The following is a 19,969-nucleotide window of genomic DNA, read 5'->3' on the forward strand; positions in this document are numbered from 1 at the left end:
GAAGACTCCAACAGCTGCGGTTAAGTAAACTCGTGGTGGTGTTCGAATTAAGTTGGTTTAAGCCAACCCGCCCGTCCAAAAATGGTAAACATACCTTTCTATTCTGTAAATATTTGTGGAAGACAAGTTCGAGGCACCCGCACTGCCCTACACTCCAGAAAAATATTAATAATAATTTTTGATTCCATATATTCGATTTAAAAGTATTAAACAAATGGGCTTTATTACAATTCAGAAACAATTTCGACAAGTTTATCATCATTCAGTTTAAAACGAAGAAATTGGTATTTTTTGTTGAGTGTATCATAAATTGTTGGATGTGTCGATGGCAAAATGCAGTGGGTATATAAAGAGCATCATGCGGCACTGAATTCCAAAGTCAAGATGCGCTTGGAGTTGTTGGTTGTGTTATTGGTGGGTCTGGCTGCACTTTCGCCGTCATGTTCTACATGCTGTAATACTGAACCACCCAACTGCAACACCGAACCACCCAACTGCAACACCGAACCACCCAACTGCAATACCGAACCACCCAACTGCAATACCGAACCCACATGCGACACCGAACCACCCACATGCGACACCGAACCACCCACATGCGACACCGAACCACCGAAAAGCGACACCGAACCACCCAAAGGCGACACCGAGCCACCCAAAGGCGATACCAAGCCACCCTGTGAAGAGCATACTCCTAAATCGCATTGTACGAAACGCATCAAGCGACGGCGCACAAAAAGAACCAAGCGTCGTCGATCGAAATCCAGCAAAAAGATAGTACATCATCATCACCGTCCGGGAACGAAACCAGAATCGGGATGTGGCTGTGGACCGAAGAATGAGTCGGGAGGTGGAGGAAGCGGGTGTATTTTGAAGGACCTGCTAACACCGAAGTGCCCCAATTCCGAACCGAAGCCTCAAGCCCCGTGCAAGCCTGTACCCAAGTGTAAGCCCGAACCGAAACCAAAAGCCACACCGAAAACTCCGTGCGATACACACAAGAAGAACAAGAACCCCAACAAGAAACCACGGAAGACCCAGCCACAAAAAGGTGGTTGCTAAGCAGCAAACTAGTTCCAAATATCGTTGAATATGAATAAAATCGTTACCTTTTTTTTTTTGAATATTATTAAGAAGATTTCGTATTCTTGGAGCCACTTTAAGTGAAACATGTAACTTAAAGCGAATCGCCATTTCCTTAGTGCCTCGAATATGGTGTGGATATTGTCTGCTTTATTGTGCGAATCGCTTGCCATTTCTGCTTCCAGGGATTCCAGAGTTGCACCTGAAATTCTTTTGTTCGGCCCACTTAACGGGGTTTGGGGTCATGTAATTTATTTCCAGCCCACTAAACACAAATTACACATGCAATTGTCGCTGTCCAAACTCCCTGAATGCTGACAATCCCACAGATCCTGTGGCACCACATCCACATCGCGTGCGTTAATGTTGCCCATCAACGAGAGCACATATCTGCGTCTCCTTCCCGCCGGCGACGGGCCTCTCTTTCGCACCCATTGTTTTTGCATTTTGCACGCCATTTTGTGTGGCCACAGCGGAAATGAACTTGCTGACAATGCAGTCAAAGATACACAAAAGAAATTTCCATCCACATTTGATGCGACTGCAAGTTTGTTAAAAAACAAGGTTGAACATCTGATAGGAATACTATGGTTTTGGTTTTTATAAATTTAATCGACAACCAGACGATATTTGATTTTCTGCGAATCCGATCGAAGTGTTTTGGGAAGCTCCTATCCATTTTTTTTCAGTGCATTAGCCCATCCATATGTGTTCTTGTATGCACTATGTGTGTGTACTAGTGAGTGGAAAATGGTGTATTAATTTATCACGGTAGAACCCTTGAGGTGACTCGTACTCAATCATTCCATGCGAATTCAAAAGAGCACATTTTTAATTTTATTAAAATTGTTACCTCTTGCAAAAGTTACAAAAGTTTCGTTTTTTTTTTAAGGTTGCGTTCGTGCGAACTATGTCAATTAGTACATAATGACTTGGCATTTTGCCAAGAGCAACCAATTGCATACATGTGCATAAATTTTCCCCCATTTTAATTGCTTCCATGTGATGGCAAATTCTTCTGCTACAATTTGATTTACATAATCTTCCCCGATGTCAATCAACTGTTGCGCGCACAACCCTGTGACCCCAACCCCAACCCCCAAGCATGCATTATCCAACTCTTTTGGGACATTATGGGTCTTGGGTTCGGGTTTTGAATTGCTATTGGGATCGAGGATGAAAATGGGAATGGGGATGGGGATGGGCTCTCTCACAATAATTCACGCCTGAGTGGAGCTCCGCTGTTGCTAGTCATTGGACTTCAGGGAAATGTGGGCACTTGGGTGTTGGGTTAATATTATTTATAAATAAGGGAGGCCTCGAGCCTGGCCATCCTGAAATAACTCACAATTAATCAATAAGCAAGCAGGTCTTGAGTGCTGGTCATTTTTCGGCAATTAAACATTAAAATCGTATTAATGCGGAAAATCTAAAAAATGCCAAATAATTTGGTTGCCTGGCATTATATTAAATTTAAATGTATAAATAACATTGAAATTTTTTTTTAAAATAAGTTAAGCTCATTAGTTTACAAATAACGTGCACAATCTTTGCCGCTAAACTGAATTCGTATTGAACATCAAGTATACGCCATGTTGCAGCTTTAAAATGTTCAAAAAAGCTTTAGCATAAAAGCAACGACACAAGATGTTGGAAAGCTTGATGAGTGGGTGCTTTCGAATGTTCACCATTATAACAGCAGAACTTTCACCCGAAATAAGCTTTGACCATGAGCAGGTGCTTGTAGCAAGTAATTCAACCCCTAACAAGCTTGCGAGCTTTTAAGCTCCTTTTCAAATAGCCAAATATATCCTGTGATCCCCTGGCGATTCCCGAGAATCGAAAGGAAGTTGCCCTTGACATTTGCCGTATACTTAAGCTCAGCGCAATCCCTGCACTTCTCTAGGCCTCTAGGTTCCTTTCTTAACCTTCGACCACGAAGCCTGTCAGGAAAATAGAATCTTGCCCGGAAACATTATTTTTGAGCCAGGTCTAATACTTCAGGTACTGCTGTGCTGAGTGCCCACTCGGTCTCGACCAAAGGTTACTCACAGGGAGTGTGGGGTATTTAACTCCGTTTGTGCCCACTTTTTGAGTGGACAGTCAGCTCTGCGGTTGTCAGCTGCCAGGTAACTTGGCTAGAACAGGATATTGTGGTCGGTGACGCCTCCTTCCAAGATATATTTTACAAAATCAGTTCAAGTTCAAGTTTAACACAGCAGAAGCCGTGCATTTTGAGTAAACGGAGAAAGTGTTCTGGCGTCAACAGCCGGAAATTGTTGCTGCTCATGTTTTATGTTAATCTGCAGAACAATTATACTAAAGTCTTCTTGAAGTTAAGTTTACCCCTCTACGCAGTAAGCTTGCACTCGAAATACATCAGAAGAGTTTACTTACAAAACCACTCTGGCGTTGCACTCATGAAAATTCTGTTTGCTTATCAGGTTCATTTTTTCAAATAAATTATAAGAGTTTTCAGGATTTCCAAGTAAGAGTCAGGTTCCTTTATATATACCTATGAGCATGCGAATATATCATTCATGACTCAATTACCTACCATTTCTATTTGTTTATCCTCACCTTGCGTACGAAAAGACGTTTGAATGTGGAAAAAACATTTTTCGTATTCCACATGAATTTCCTAAGAAATAATGTGCCCAGCCCCGCCAAGTGAATTAATAACCATTGTTTTCTTTCTTTTCTTCCAGGTGAGTTCTCCATGTTTTGACAGTATTTTAATATATATAATGCGCTGTATAAATCGTAAGTAAGGGAAATCTGCGTAAACAATTTATGGCAATTTTGAAGAGCTAGCTCATGTTTAATTCATTTACTGCAAAACGTGTTTATGTTATATAGGTTAGGCATTAACTATGTACTTACCAATCGAGGTCCTGTATCGAGCATAAAGAACTTTTCATTTACAAAAAAAAAAAGGGAAAAAGAGTACATTTGCCGTGTTCATCAGGGACTCGGTGGCTCTGCTTTAATTTTTCCCAGCTCTTCTCCTTCCCACGTGCATTGCACAACTGTCAGTCCGTCAATAATTGAGGGCGGCGAGGGATAATGCCGGCAAATAGGCGTGGATGGGGTTAAAGGTCCTTTCTCGACATGTTCAATCAATTCAACTGGCATTTTCTATCGCCCTCCGACGCGAATACTTATGAGTATGCAGCCAGCGGTGCATATAACGTATAAAAGAAAGCAATTATATCAAAAAATGGTTCATTTTGCTGCGCCTGCAAAAACTAAATAATGCATGGACGGGGAAACATTCCTTACTCGCCTGAAACATAACTAAGCCAATCAAAAGAAGTGCAATTGCAATCAATGAAGATGAAGCGAATCGGACAAGTTATGCATATAAAGCAGATCCGTGCAAGGTTTCACTGAGTGGATACACCGAAAATTTTTTGGCATATTGGCCTCTCTCAGGTATTTGCCATCTCTTGATGTCAACAAAAAATGTTGTATCGTGATAAATAGTTTTCTTAAATATTGATGTTGTTCGATGTGCAAGTGAACACATAGAAACTGTTAAATACTTAAGACAACTGCAATGTATTCAAGTTTAAAACTAATTTTCTTTCAATACGCTCGAAAATTATGAATTACTTGGTGTTTATGTTAAATATCACAATAAACTTGCATAATCGCTCAAGTTAGCTTAAGTTCATTACGAAACTTTGCCCAACTGGCCAAGTTAATTGCCATTAAACAAAACGAAACACTTGCACAAACTCAATTGAAATGGAAATAAAAGAAACGAAAGGAACCCGAGCCAACAAAGAAGGCAAACAATTTCGAGTGGTGAAACAAACTTCATAACTTTAACTCCATCATAATGGAAGGTGGAAAATTGAGGGCGGAAGTGGGCCAGAAGCTGTGACAAACACACTTTCAATTTCTCTCTAACTGGCTTGCAAGTGTATTATTTGATTTTAGATTCCCTGCTGCGGCTGCTAAATGTTTGCTAATTTCGTTAATCATACGCCGCGTTGCCCATCTTCACAAAGGGAAGCGAAACAAAGTTACGTCCATTGTTGTCTGCCGATACCCGGGGGAATCCTTTCCATGGCCAGGCATTGGGAGGCAGCTCTCCATCATAAGCACAAATCCTATCACTATTTGCAGTTCCAACTGTGCAGTTTCGGCCGTATTTCTAGCCTTTGTTCCCCCATTTTTCCGACTTTTCCGTGAGATTTGAATGCCCAGCTGGCGAACATGTTAGTCTAGTTCATCGCCAACCACCCGACAACATGTTGGCTCGGTCCCGGGCTATTTGAACTGGCACAGTGTGGCCAAGGCACAGGAAAATTACAAAAAAAAAAAAATTAGAAAATGGTTTTAGTTTTAAAATATCAAAACAAAGTGAAAAAGAAACTCTCATGCTATATATGGAGCGTACATATATTTGGTCGGTTCATTTAAATTTCACAATTGAACATGTAGTTTTTAATTCATGAAAGATTTAATAGATTTAAGCTATGTTTTAAGCCATTTGTTTTTTTTTTTTTTTTTGAGCTCTCGTAATATTTTCGTTTGGCCCCACTACTGTGTTAGCCATTCGCTTCGCTGATTTTTATTTCTTTGATTGGCCTTACACACTGCCTGCCAATTTTTGGCCACCAGATCGGTGGTTATGTTTCCCGCTCTTGTCCGCAACAAGTTTGAATCGAACCACCACCGTTTGGTGGTGCGATGGTGCGATGGTGCGGTGGTTCGTGCCGCAGCCGATTGCCAGTCGGAAGCGGCTTATCGCGTCCCCAGCTGCCAGTTGCGAATCAGACGTCTGAGCAGCAACAACAGCACAGCGGCAGTAGCAACATCGCAGCAACAGAAGCAGCAGCAGCAGCAGCAACAGCAACATCACTGTGGCAACCGCAACATCAGCACGTGTGCCCCAGAGTGCGTTTCCATTGCAAAAGCAGTCTTTTTTTTTTACGTGTTTTAAGTGTTACTTTTTGTCAGTGTGCGCAACGAAAGTGCTCGAGAAATCGTAAGAATAAATACGAAATATTTTGCGAAAATAATGGCTTACCACACGAGAAGTAGTACAAGCAAATCAAAGTGCACAACTGTTAAGTGAAGTGAAGTGATCGCCGTAGAAACACTTGAGACTCGGACTATAACTAAACCAGAATGCTTGCTGCAGGGCCCCCATAAAACCTTAAAAGGTAGCCCCGGAAAACAAATAAAAATAGTACGGGGGCGTCGTCGAGTTTGTCAAAGCCAGATCAAGAATAGCCAAATGACAAAATGCCATAAATAGCACCTACATATGTATGAAAATAAGAAATAAAATTAATCGCTTTTCAAGATAGTTATCATCGGTTTCCCATAAGCGATTCGCTGATTATTCCACAAATTTGTTGTTAAAAACAAAAAGAAGTGCTCGGTGATTAACGATGGTTGAGGGGCAAGAGGAAAGGCTCTGAAGGCGACTTTTCCCAGGGAGATTTGGAGATCAAAGGTTGACGTGGAAGGGAAGAGAATAGGAAATTGGGTGGAAGAAAAGCGATTAGCAGAGATTTCCCAACACGGAAATGCAAAACCGGAATGTTTTTTGTTGAATATTTGAGTTCATATCAAGACACTTATCTTATGAATCATAATTCATAAATTATATAACTTACCTCTTACACTTACTTTATGAATCATAATTCATAAATTATATAACTTACCTCTGTATAGAACCAAAATACCTTTTACAATTGAACAAATAAGTTTTAAGGAACACAGAGCTTAAATTTGAATAGACTTTAAATGTTGACCACTTTCCAGCTCTAAAGGAAAGTTCAATTCGAGCGGGTTTCCCTTAAACTTCGATCAAAAGTTTCGATGACTCAAAAACAAATCACAATTGCTAAAAAGCAAACAAAAGGCATGAAACTAGTCAAAGTTTTCATATCACTTGCTATCGTTCGCAAAACAGCAACAACAATTAGCGTTATAAACGCATAAACTCTATAAAAAAATGTGTCGAATTTAGACCCGTATACCAAGGGGGGTGAATTTCGAAGGGGGGAGGGGAACATATATTAACTGAGAAGTCCACTTCTGGGAGCTTCTGTGTGTCGTTACATTTGTTTCATTGTTATTTATTTTATTAATTTTTTTTTTCTCTATTATTTTTCACTTACTTTGCCCTCACTTAGTCAGCCAAACGAAATGCGAAATGCGGCCGACTGTCTAAGAATTTTTGGCAGCAATCAAAATTATTAGACGTCGTCCATATAGAAAGCCCCCGATGGCAACAACAGTGCCACACAATGGGATATGAAAATTAACACATTTTGACGAACTTATGTGCGGCTGGCAAAACAATTTAAAAATGTGTCTTTTCTTGCCCGCGACCAAGAAAACAAGAAAACTAAATGGGACTCCTGCAATTGAACGAATTCGGAGTGCCCTTCTCGAATAATATACTCTGCTCTTAGCTAGAAAGCCTAACTATTAACTAATTAGGCTAACTACTAATATAAATATCAAACTGAAAACAGAGAGTTTCTGGCAGTTGCCACAAGTCGATTCCCCCAAAAAACCCCCAAGAGAATTTCGAGAAAAGAAAGTTCGTTGCTAATCCAGTAGAGAAACCAAGATGCCCCAAGCCAGTACCGGACAGGAAAAACCCAAAAATAAATGAAAACCGACAGGGAGCCAGAGGAATTCGTCAAAATTGAAATGCTTGTGAGTCTGCTGTCTAAGTGCTCGTCTCGCATAATTAACGCATTCCCTGGTGCAATAAACGGTGTACGGCAATGAGGTATCTGGTATCTTGAATCTCGAAGATATATATCTAAGCTTGTGCATGTGGATGAGGTTGAGAGCGAGGATGAGGATGAGGACGAGGATGGGGGTCACATAATCATCAGTTAGCTGGGCTTAAAATTCATTTCGCTGGCAACAAAATAGCGGCGAACACAAGACCGAAAACACAGAACTTATTTATAAAACTGAGCAGTCGAGTGGATGAATATGCCGCTCCTTCTGCCCGCTCCCGTACTTTATTTATTTATTTATTTTTTATATTTTTTTTTTGCGTTTGGGCCCTGAAACGAACGGAACGATAAAAATAAACCAAAAACCAAACTGCGGACGAGACAAAACTGTATTTCAACCAAAAAAAAAAAAAGAAGAGGAAAACACGCAAAAACACGAAAAGTCGCAAAGGTGTAAAGTATACATATATTGAAAATGTTGAATTTTCCTTTTGTTTGCATTGCGCGTTAATTTCCACAGCAGCAGAGATAAATACATAAAACGCCGGGAAATTCAAGAGAAAAGTAAGAAAAAAGTTAAGGCTAAAAAGCAATTAAAACAAATTGTGCCGTAAGTCAAGTCGGTGGGCTTACAGCCCAGTCGCCCGCAAAAAAAAAAATAAAATAAAATTATATATAGAAAGAAACAAAGAAAACTGAAAACTGAAAAAAAAAACATAAATACTCGAGTAACCACCGCAGGATCCGCAGGACAACGTACCCACCGATCCCAAAAGGTAATCTGGAATTATTAAGCCAATATTTCATACGAAAAACAATCTTGCCTCTTTGCCGCATACTTTTGGTTCCCCGAAAACCCCGATATATAAGGTTATATGCACATATATATGTTTGAAGCGTATATATTATTTTGCAGTCGATTGCATTTGATTCGATTTGTGGTTCAAATGTTGCGCTACAAACACAACTGTGTTTAAGAAAATAGTCATATTATTCCCAGATTTTAGGCAGAGTAGAAAATTACATACTGTACTGTATTAACAGTTGTAATATTTCCGAATATTCCATTTTTATATAAATTAATTATAATATAAATAATTAACTTATTCGTTTGGAAGCACACCTAGTGTCTTGCGCACAGCTGTGCGTACGTATGTTTTTGGCAGGCTCCGTTGGTTTTTGGCCACAGAATTGCCGGAATTGAATGCGTATTTAAATACGGTTTGACTTTTTAGGTTCGCTCGTTGCGATTCACTGCAATTTCTTTTGGACAAAGCAAACACAAAGACAAAACTTGTTGAGCGCGATTTTATTTATTTATTTATTTTCTCAAGAGTGGACTGGGCATAATAAATGCATTTCATCGGATTAGTTGCAGCTGCGAATTTTCACAGAAGCACGCCAATTAATTCAACATACAAAAGTCCTTCTCAGTAATTCATAATTAATGGCGGCGATTTTTCCACATTTGTTCGTGATTTCAAATATGAAAATCAAATAGTTTACATGGTTTTAAAGAACAGTTTGGGGTTATTAAAAATCATACTTCAAGTGCCGAAAAACTATTGCTGCCCACATAAAATGTGTTTCATAATCCGGCTAGTAATGAATATTAGTTGTAGGTCAAGGGTCAGCAGAACATTAAATGCATCAATTGGAAAAATGCATTCAAAACAAATGTAAATGTAAATAATAACTAATCAATTAGTCTCAGGCCAGGTGTTTATTTCGCCCGCTTAAATCGGTCATTATTCATGGTTAGATTAATTAATGTTTATTGCCGAGTTGTTATTGCAAATAGTAACCAAACTGCAAAGAGAGCTGTAATTAATTTTTGTTGAATTTCCCCAAGGATCCCGGATCCTTAAAATGCCTTTGTTCTGCACTATTTAATTAATCATTTATGCCCATATCCCAGTTCATCAATATTAACGCTCATCTGCCTCGGGGCCACACGCCAGCCAGACTCGGTTTTAATTGGCCGAATATATACTGCTCATTCGGACGGATCCACTCGTCTGAATGTGCCACTCGATGAGGGGCTCTTGAGGCACACCAGCCCGCTGCCACGCCCCCTGCAATGGCAACCGCAACGCCGCCCCCTGCAGGCCTATCTGAGAAATGCATCTGCAGCAGTGTCTGCCATTCGAGATTGAAGCGATTTCGGAAAGAGTTAGACATCCCAGTTCGGCTTCCTTTTGTCCAAAAAGTATTGGAGTCACTAACTTTGATCATTTGGTCCATTTGAGTTTCATTGATAAAGATACAAAATAGGTACAATATTGAATAAGAAAGCGAAGACTTTCGGCAGCGAATGTGTTTCGCATCGCTTATTTGAAATATCTCACTTGCTGATTGGCGTAGCTTATTTTTAATTCTGCCATTGCCTCGCCGCGGCTATTTTATTCAAAATTAATCACGAAACAGAAATGAGAAATGTTTCATAATGGATCGGTGGATAGGATAGGTGCTTGGCTGGATGGGGGTGGTCGCTGGCCAGTCGATAAGATAAGCCCGAATGCGATAGAGAGACCCGACGACTTAAGGCCTGAAGTAGGTATTCCGGGGACAAGAGCTCTACAAGCCCCCCTCCCAAAAAAAAGAAGAGAATTATACAATTCAAACAGTAGATAACGCACAAGTTTATTCGAACGTGTGACATAACCGGGTGTCCACTGCAGTTCGATCAGAAGTTGATTGACGTGTGCCTGTTCCCTGGCGACATTGCGACTGCGAGAACCAATGGAATTTACTTACCCCTTATTCATAAGACGAACCCATAAAAATCTTGACGATTAGATCGATTAGATTTGGTTCTACAGCTTTAGATATTGATTAGTGATTACAATTTCTCCTTTCACTGAACGGCTTTGCTTTCCTAACAAGAGCTAACCAAGAGAAAAAAAGCAAATGTATAAATGTGATTGGAAAATTAAGGCGATTTTAATATGGGGCCATGTCTGCGACAAAAACAACAGGATAATTGCGAGAAGGGAAAATAAATGCTGCCACATGTGTCTCCAATTTACATTTAAATGGAAATAAAGTGGAAATGTTCGATCGAACTTCTTTTCGCGTACATTTCTTGGCTTTTATGAATCACATTTGCAAGGCAAATATAACAGCAAGCTATTCATTTATTTGCAGTTGAGTGAAAATGCTTTCCAAATGAATCACTCGCGGAATATCAGAATCGGTTTAAAAAAGTAGATATTCCTTAGAATATCTACTAGTCAAGTTAGGCCCTAAAGCCTTCCTATTCCTATTCCCTCACTTTACTTTTTTACTCATTTCGTACTCATTTCTTATATTTAACACCATTTCCAATTATGCAGACATTCATTAGCCACTGAATCCTTTACCCATTCTTTGACTATTTTGCTGATGAGACATTCTCCGTTTGATGGTTCATTTATACCCATTCCCATGCGACACGAACTCCAATTGATTGAAATGTAATTGACAGCTTCCCCTAAGTAGCACCCCCTGCTTTCGCTCCCCCTTCCCCCCGTTGAACCCCCATTTTACATCGAAACACACACACACACACACACACAGATATCCACGATACAAGTCGCAGCTGTTAATGCAAGGCTAGTCATGTGCTTCGATTTATCGACAGCATTTCTATTTGTACTTTTGCCACAAAATATTTACACAATTGACAGCTGCTTCTGTTCAGTGCCCATTTCCCCTTGCCACTGCCCCCTGGCCCTGCCCCTGTCCCTCCTTTTCATCGCTTTGCCCCTCCGGTTTCCACCCATTGGATATGTGCTGGTGAGGCTGCTTCATGTGCTCTGCTCCTCTTAGCAAATTAATTATCTAAGCTTATTGTCACATAATCTCTGTCAACATGACGGAGGGAACTTAAAATACCCTCCGCGGAATGCTAAGCTTTTATTCCTTGGTTTATGGACCGGGGAAACCTGTTTTTGGGTGACATTTTAATAGGGTTTTCGCCAGGAAATTCTGAATTTAAGTTGATGAACATCTGAAGTCGAGAAATTTAAATACATACAGGTTTTCTTTGGCACAAGCAGTTCGTGGAAATCCCTTTAAATTGTAGAAAAATAAAAGTAGAAAATTTGTAAATACTTGAGGAAAACCAAAAAGAATTTTGTTGTTTTGTTAAGTTACAATGCCATTGTGTACATGGTGCGTATACGTTATAGTTTCAAAACACTCACAAACTGTTCAACTACAAATAGTTAATACGAACTGAGAGGAAAAGAGTATTCTTGTGTCTTGATTAAATAATTCTTAAATTTTTCTGCCCTCTGTGTGTGTGCAATTGTGCGTATACGTAATATTTCAATTTACACTTATTTCAGAGCTCGCCCGGCTTTACTTTCCCCTTTCTCCCCGCGACTTTGCTTCGCTTTTATTTGTGTGAGATTATTAAGCACGCCAGGGGAATTTCATTACAGCTCTGCTTTTATTTTTTATATTGTACATTTTACTTGCCACACCCAGTGGAGTTCGCAAAGAACGTTGTCTAACTTCAAATCAGCTGAAAAGTTTTGTAATTAAATAGCAATACGATAAGAGCCACTTGGCGACAAGTTCAATCAATCATTGACATTCATATTCAATGTACGTTTTGTGTCGTGTTCTGATTTCCGTTGGCCAAGACAACGGACGGTGTACCAAACGTCATAGATTATCGCCATTATCGATGAGCCAAATTTGCATAGAGAGTCAAGAACAAATCGAAATTGACAATCTGTTGGAAGCCATTTCCGTTTTGGCTCTGCTGGCTAATGGTTTAAATTAACGCCCCAAATTTGTGACAACTGGTCAGTGGCACTAGCAAATGATGGATGCATTTTGCACTTGGACTGACAAAAGTCAAATACCGAATATCTGAAAAGTCAAGGGGTAAAGTTAGTTGTTTAAAAGTTTTTTTTTTAGGTTTAAAGGTGAAAAAACCAAAACTATAGACAATATCACAGTTTTTAATTAGCTTTATATTCCCAATTACTTTTCCAGATTTTTCACTTCTTTTACACATTAGTACTAACATAAACAGCCATAAACAATTAAGGCTTTCATCTTTTGTGTATAACCAAACATAAACAGTCATTAATAAAAAAAAAAAAGAGTTGTGCCGAATAATGAGCATTCTATTTTAAAACGTTCTGAGCCCATTTTATTGGCCACTTGGAAATATTTTTTTTATTTTGCCCATAAAATGTGGTTAATAAAATAAAATCGAATTAAGATTTTTCAAAATTCAGAAAGTTTTAAAAATGTGCATGAAGAGATTTCGAGTGGCTATTTTATCTTCCACGAAAGTGGCCATCCATCAAATGTTTATCGAGTGTTTTCCGTTTTGATTGCTAGCTGACATTGCGCATACGACCTGTTATCTGCTCGAATTAACGAAATAATTGAATTCGATTGTTTGATTTTCCAGCTGCTATTCATTGGCGATTTTTACACCCAGCACACAGAATCTTCGTCATCGATTTCTCGGCGTGAAAATTGTTCGAATTTCTTTATTTTTTTTTGCCTGCCATGTCCCCCGACCGTCTGCCCCCTTGCCGCGCCCACTCGCCCCTCAGCGATTCGCTTTCCACTTGAGCCATCGATTTTCGATTTTCCAGCTGCTGGGCCTCAGTTTTTCCTCGTTCGCATTTGGATAGCCTCCCTTTTTATATATTTTTTTATTTTGCCCTTCTTCTTTGGGTCGCTTCAAACAAATAAACGAAAAAAAGTGGGGTATGCAGGTCATGTCACTTGTCTCTGTTTCGATTTTAATAATTAACAACCGAAAATGACGCGAAAATACAAGGTTTTTTTTAGCATAAACGCGTGCAAATTAATTTTTATTGAGTACACAAAAAACATTTGATAAATAAATAATTCGGAAACATTAATATAACGAATTGTTGCGTTATACTTTATTTAAAATACAAAATTGACACTAAGTGCGCTCCGCTTATTTCGCTTTCGATTGTTTCCTTTTGATCTGCAATTTGAAATCAATTTCGCAGGCAGTCACGTGTGGAAAGACAATGCGACACACATGTTCATCAAATTTACATTAGGATTCATCGTCCAGATTCGCATTTTGGATTTTTGTGGCTTTGGGGCATGGGGCATGGGGCATGGGGCATCGGTTCCCGGTCGATTCCAAATTAAAGGGTCTTTGATTGGGCACGGTTTCTGGGCCGTTGGATGGGGGACAGCCGCGCCTAATCATATCGTTTGGGGAGAAACTCGTCCAGGAACATGTGCAGTTGTCAGTCGAAATTAATAATCGAACCTGGGAGCATGTAAATGGGCCGCAGCTGTCGCATGGAGACGCACATTGGACCATTTGTGGTCTGATTTTGTGGCCAAAATAATTTGAGTTTATGCAATGCAATTTGCAACGCATCTAGGTCTTCCCGTTTGCATGTGGCAATTGACCTTAGCATACAAAGTCCTAATTGAATTCTAAACGAGAATAGATATGCCCGTTGAAAACCTGAATAATTACAATGGCGATGTGTCAATAGCACAGATGTCAATCGTCGGCCGTTCCATTGAATTTACATCAATGGTTCATGTGAAGGATTTCACTAATCGCAAGAATCGGAAGCTTCTTAAATCTTTTTAATAATAATAACTTACTTTCATGTTGAGGCAAAGGGTCTGTGCAGTAAATCTTTAAAAGTATCTTAATGCCGTCCCATGATTTGCATAAACTTTGGCTCATTACCTGCGCAAATGGCTGAAAGAAAGAGCTGTTCTACCCATTGCCCACTCTGAATTCCTTTTGTTTTGTCAACCCTTTCCCTTCAGCCAGCTGGATTTTGATTTGGATTTTACACAGCCTATAAATACATGCATATATATGTTTCTTCTACCTGTTGGGTATGAATTTTGAATGAGTTTTTGATTGGCTTTCGACATCCATAAGCCTGAGACTGTAATAGAATGCAAAAGTTTTAGCCCACCACAGACTGTGTGCCAACTTTGCTTTTGGTCAGCAGTGTTGGATATATGCGAAATAAAACATATGTACATATGTATGTATCATGCAGAGTTGGACAAAGTTGTGATAATAATTAATTAGGTTGGAGTTGGTCTGTGAAAACTTTATTCTGCGAAAAAAAAACAACCAGCAAAGAGAAAATACAATTTAATAACGCTTAAAATAGATTCAACGAATTGCCAACAGAAATTATGTTTCGTTAACACAACCGAGTTTACAGTGGCAAGCTGCAAATATTCAGGCATTTATTTTGGCAAATAGGGAACAGAAATTAATTTTTCATATAAATATTTAACAGGGCAATGCAAAATACTTGGTAATTTCGATTGTGTCCAGTAAATATTTGAAGAACTATTAAAAAGCCAGTAAGCTGAAAATGTGAAATGTGTTAGCAGCAATAACAGAATTTTCAGGGATCTTGGCCGGCACTATGGCGACGAAATCCGAGTGAAATCCAAAGCCAAACTGAAAATGAATTATAGAAGAGATAATGCCGCGCGACAGCTAATCCAGTAAGAGTTATCGCCCTCGCATTTTTGGCCCATATGCGATAGCCGGTTGATGTGCATGTTATTATTATTATTATTATTTCCCGCGCGTTCCTTTTTTTCTTCGGCTGCTCTCCAAATAAGCTGATAAGCAGATAAGGGCTGTAAAAAAATGAAAACCAAAAAAAGCAACTGCGAAAGAAGCAACGAGTACAAATAACTTGTTAACATGACTTTGATTGTGATTTATAGGACACAGACCATAAACTTATCGCAGCTAGACTGTGAAAAAAATAAGAACAAAATAGAATAATTGTAAACTAATCGGAAACGTGTCAGCATTGCCAATTGCCTATGCATATTTTGGAGATATTTCGGACTTACATAATATGAAAAGTTGTTGCTTTCATTTCGAATATTATCACAGATTACAGATCAAATCAAAAATAATAATTATTGACTTGTTGTTTTACACACAACATCGCCGGCTTTCCAACACTTTAAGCTGATTTAATTTTTTGCTTCGTCCATGAATCGAGAATCCATTTGAAGCTTTAAGGGATTGCACATTGCAGTTATTAAGATTATTCGAGCAAAATGAAACGTTTCTCTTTGGGAAAACAATTTAATTGCACAGCACCACAAATCGGGCCGAAATCCTTATTTATCCATTCCAATCAATCGATGGGGCGCATCCTTTCGGCTGTCTTCGCATTCCGGCCACGCCCACGCAGGAGATGGCAAGTGGTGGGCGTAAGTCTCGACTTTGTGATGCAAATAATTGCCAAGTTTTAGCCGCAAACAAGCATCCCGAGTACTGAAAATGCAACAAAGTCGAGTGCAACTTTCCTGCCCTAATTGAATTAAGCGAAAGTTTTGAATTATCGTTGGATGGGGGGTAAGGGGATCCTTGGTGTTAGTGGGGAAAGTGCCAAATGGAAAATAGAAAATGAAAAAGTTGCCGCTGAGTTGCCGGTGGCAACAACATTACACACCGTCCATGTAATTAAGTCAGCCACTGACCAGCTTCAACTAACTTTTCAACCTATTGTAGCCATTGCACCCATAACTGAATGCACTGTGAAAAATTAACAAATTAAGAGTATAATCGCAATTTTGGGTAATTATAGTGACAAAACAATATTAACCTTTTCTGGGAAACTATCTTAAAAATATTTCTATTTTATTACATATTTTGTGCTGCCTGCCAATTTTAAGTTCAAAATAGTTGCGACATTTGTACTTTGTTTAGTTGACAATGCAATACATTGTTTAGCACACTTTTAGGCACTGACATTTCGAAATCAGACTTGTACAAACGACTTAACTTCGCTACAATATATTTAACATGTATTTAGCATATCTCTAAAATCAATGTCAACCAGACAAAAGCAAGTACTTAATATACGATACTATTTTTGCTTGTTGAATGCATGCATTTTCACACGACTACGTGTTAGGACGAAAGCCAATTATGAGCAGGAGCTTGGGTCTCGAGCAATTTTCCAGCGTTCATTTGCAGACAGCTGGTGGTGCAGTGGGCGGTGCAGTGGGTGGTGCTGTGGGTGGTGCCTCTCAACCACACGTCGACAATCCCACTCAGCTCTAGTAGCTTTGCTTAGCCCGGCTTTTGGCCCTGTTTACGTGTCAATCGAGAGCAGTGGTCTGGGTTAAAGGGGGCCGCAAGAGCCCCATTGTTTCGCTGCCCTTTTGCATGTTACGTTATGATTACTTTGCTACCAGCCAGCCACCCACCGCCCGCCGCAACCTGCCACGCCTCCTTGGCAACTATTATTTCGAGGCGAGAAAAGTTTAAATGGGTAACTCCAATCAAGTTCGATAATCGACTTTCACTGGTTTCCTTAGGTAAGCAGGATTTTATTTTTGAGGGTCCTTGAATTTCGACGTTATTTTTGCGATTTTGGATTAGCATTAAAAACTCAATTGGTTGCACTTTCTAGAGTCCAAAAACGGTTTTAAATAGCTTTCAATTATAGTTTAAACATCCAGCACGGCTAGACTTAATGCTTTCCAGTAAGCAAAAACTCAAATACGTTGCGCAAAATGCTGTGGACTCCTTTCTTCTATGATAAATGAACTCCATTTGCAACTACTTGAAAACAAAAGTTTCGAAAGCCGCAAATTACTTTTAGTTTGCCTGATTCTAATGGCAAAGAGCGAGGGCTGTTAAAAAATGCATTCGCCGGATACTTTTTTCGCTTAACGAAAGCCGAAATGAAAGTTTCGAGCAGGTGTAATTGCATTGGATTCACCTGATCGATCATTCGATTGCAAACTGCTGGGCAAGTGGAAAAGGTGCAAAAGAAGGGGCAAATGGACGCGTGTCAATTTGATTTAATAATGAATGGCACTTGCAGAAGTTTTTTCAAAGAGGTGAAAACTTTCCTCTGCCTAGATTTTTAATTTCGCATTTTCAATGCCGCACTGCTCATTGGCTCACCGCCTCTCGTTTGTTGATTCGTGAAGCTTTTATGCCTTTTCTGTCGACATTTTATTGGGCTTTCTCTCATCAAGTATACGCAATGTGGCCCGCAAGTCATTTTTATTCGGTTTCTCGTTTATTTTATGTTTGGCTGCCCGCAGCGTATTCAAAAATTTATCAATTCTTGCGGCGAGCCAAGCCATAAATTACCTTTAGAGTGAAAAATCTTTCGGCATTTTTTTCAATATAAATAACCATACAAGGCTTACATTGAATTATGTAATGCTCTATATGCGATTTATCAATTTTCGAGACTCCATTTTTTCGTATGTACACTTTTGAGTTAAAGAGAGGCGCTTTTTCTTCAGTTTTACATGATTAATGGCGTGTGTTCAGCCCCTGGAAAAGTTGAATTTTCCTTACCCTGTGCGAGGACATAATGAGCACTGTCATTAACTTGTTTCATGTCGCCTAATCAAGTTGCTTTTTGCCTGGCCAGTGCGAGAGTTGGTTTTTGCGACCTTGGGCTTGCGTTCGGCAAACAAATTAACCAGGCATGAAAGAAAAACTAAGAAAAGGCGGTGGAAAATCCGGGGAAAGCTGTGCTGAATGTGCCACGCTCGTCCACTAAAGCGAGCTTGTGTTTGTGCCGCGAGTATCGGCAATTAAAGGCACACGAAATGGCTGGCCCAAATGGACTTAAGTAGTTGTAGTTCGCCAGTGACTAGCCTTCTATATTTTGATTCAATATAAGGAAACATATATTTAACACACCTGGCAAACGCGAATGCAAACAAAGCATAAGTGATTAGGATAGTAAAAACCAGGCAGCAATAAGCATATTTATTGTTTCCGGGGCCACAGTGCGTATGAGCGATGTTGAAACAACTCGTGCACTCATATTTGTTTTCGTCGCGCCGTTGTGCTCGCTGCTTCGCCCGGGTATGTCCTTACCCGGGGTCTCCTTAAGTGTCCACTTCCTAGCTGGGATCACTAAGCTCCTCGACTGTTATGCGATGTCCTTGCTGACTGTTGCCCGGAGTTTCTGAGCTGGCGAGCTTCTGAGTTTCTGCTGGAGCCATTAACGTTGATGCGCTTAATGCCAACGCACACATGGCCACGTCCTCGCGCAGATACCAACACAGACTGGCGCACGCGGCAATCCTTTGGCCGTATTATATTTATGTGTGTGCTTATTATCCTTATCGCATGTTTCGTAAGAAGTTAGCGAGAGTGCGAGTGAGTGTGTTCGCAGCGGATGGCTGGCAAATGTCAAGCAGCGACGCCAATGAAGCTACACTCACCAAAATGGTACACACGAAAAGGTCACCCAAAAATCTCAATAAAACAATATCCAGAGGCAATCATATATGGCTAGCTAAGATGCACACTATGAATACTGTTAGTGTATTCTGGTTTTGGCCTTTCGCTTTCATTCGTCAAATGATAGCGATTGACAGAAAGTCGACAGTTTGGATGGCTGTCACTCGTTGGTCCTTCGTTCGCTGTCCTTCCTCTCGCTGTTTTTTGTTTCGTTCTGTTCCAGTTCCTGTTTTGTCCTCCACTTGGTTGTAGTTTATGCAAAATATTTGCCCTCCGCCCCACAGTCTCCCACTGTGTTGCCATGTTGACAACTTAATGTCAGAGCAACAAACAAAAAAATACAGAAAAACCAAATAAAAATACTCATTCGACCGCCGGAAAATCCTCAACGGAGAAGGGAAAGTGGGCGTGGCAAATGCCATTGGGTGCACTGCTCGTTTGATGAGATTACATATGTACATATGTCTTCGGCTTCAAAAGGCCGTGAAAATGTTTTCATACTGCAACTTTACTCGGCCAATCACTGGTCTAAAAAGAGAAAATTTGTCATAGGAATTTTTAATTTAATTTGCAACTTGTTCTTAGTTGTCATGCAGCTTTTGATGCAACTCATTCCAAAAATGTCTCCTTGAACCAGCTCACTTTTTCACATTTTATTGTTTATAAAGTCCTTGAAAGAGTAGACCAACCAGAGCAGCTAGCCCAAGTGCTCTAGGCTCAATTGCTGCCGCTGCATTCTGGCAGCTAATCAAGTTTACACGCTTTTCCGGGGGTCAGGGGTTAAAGGTGGGCGAGACAAGGAGGGGATGTGCTGGCTTTCCGCGCAACGCAAAATTGTTGACAAGAATTCTTTGATGGCTGCAGGTTACGGTTACCGGTACGGCAACGTGGAACAGAAACCAACCCAGAATCCAGATGAGAACGCTCG

General features: G+C 40.0%; 2 protein-coding genes across 8 annotated transcripts in view; both read left to right on the forward strand.

The window, feature by feature from the left end:
• Window positions 1–19,969, forward strand: part of LOC6616227 (cAMP-specific 3',5'-cyclic phosphodiesterase) — a 92,952-nt gene that overhangs the window by 4,505 nt on the left and 68,478 nt on the right. For 2 of the 7 annotated variants that reach the window (XM_032726717.1, XM_032726720.1), the window contains exons 1-2: window positions 5,871–5,991; window positions 8,326–8,581. The exons of 3 other annotated variants lie outside the window; for them this stretch is intronic. The gene's annotated coding sequence lies outside the window, so the exon portion shown is untranslated. Of the gene's footprint in view, window positions 1–5,870; window positions 5,992–6,027; window positions 6,083–8,325; window positions 8,582–19,969 lie in introns of those variants that run through there. 2 more of the 7 variants (XM_032726719.1, XM_032726718.1) reach the window with 2 other exon arrangements.
• On the forward strand, window positions 361–1,129 carry LOC116802344 (salivary glue protein Sgs-4). The gene has a single exon (XM_032726726.1). It carries the CDS (start codon window positions 385–387, stop codon window positions 1,060–1,062), a length of 678 nt encoding a protein of 225 aa, XP_032582617.1. The 5' UTR covers window positions 361–384; the 3' UTR covers window positions 1,063–1,129.

Source organism: Drosophila sechellia, chromosome X (genome assembly GCF_004382195.2).
Source record: "Drosophila sechellia strain sech25 chromosome X, ASM438219v1, whole genome shotgun sequence".
In the NCBI taxonomy this organism is placed as follows: Eukaryota; Metazoa; Arthropoda; class Insecta; order Diptera; family Drosophilidae; genus Drosophila; species Drosophila sechellia.

Coding starts and splice junctions, on each gene's coding strand:
- LOC116802344 (XM_032726726.1), top strand. CDS start 385: ATGCGCTTGGAGTTGTTGGTTGTGTTATTGGTGGGTCTGGCTGCACTT.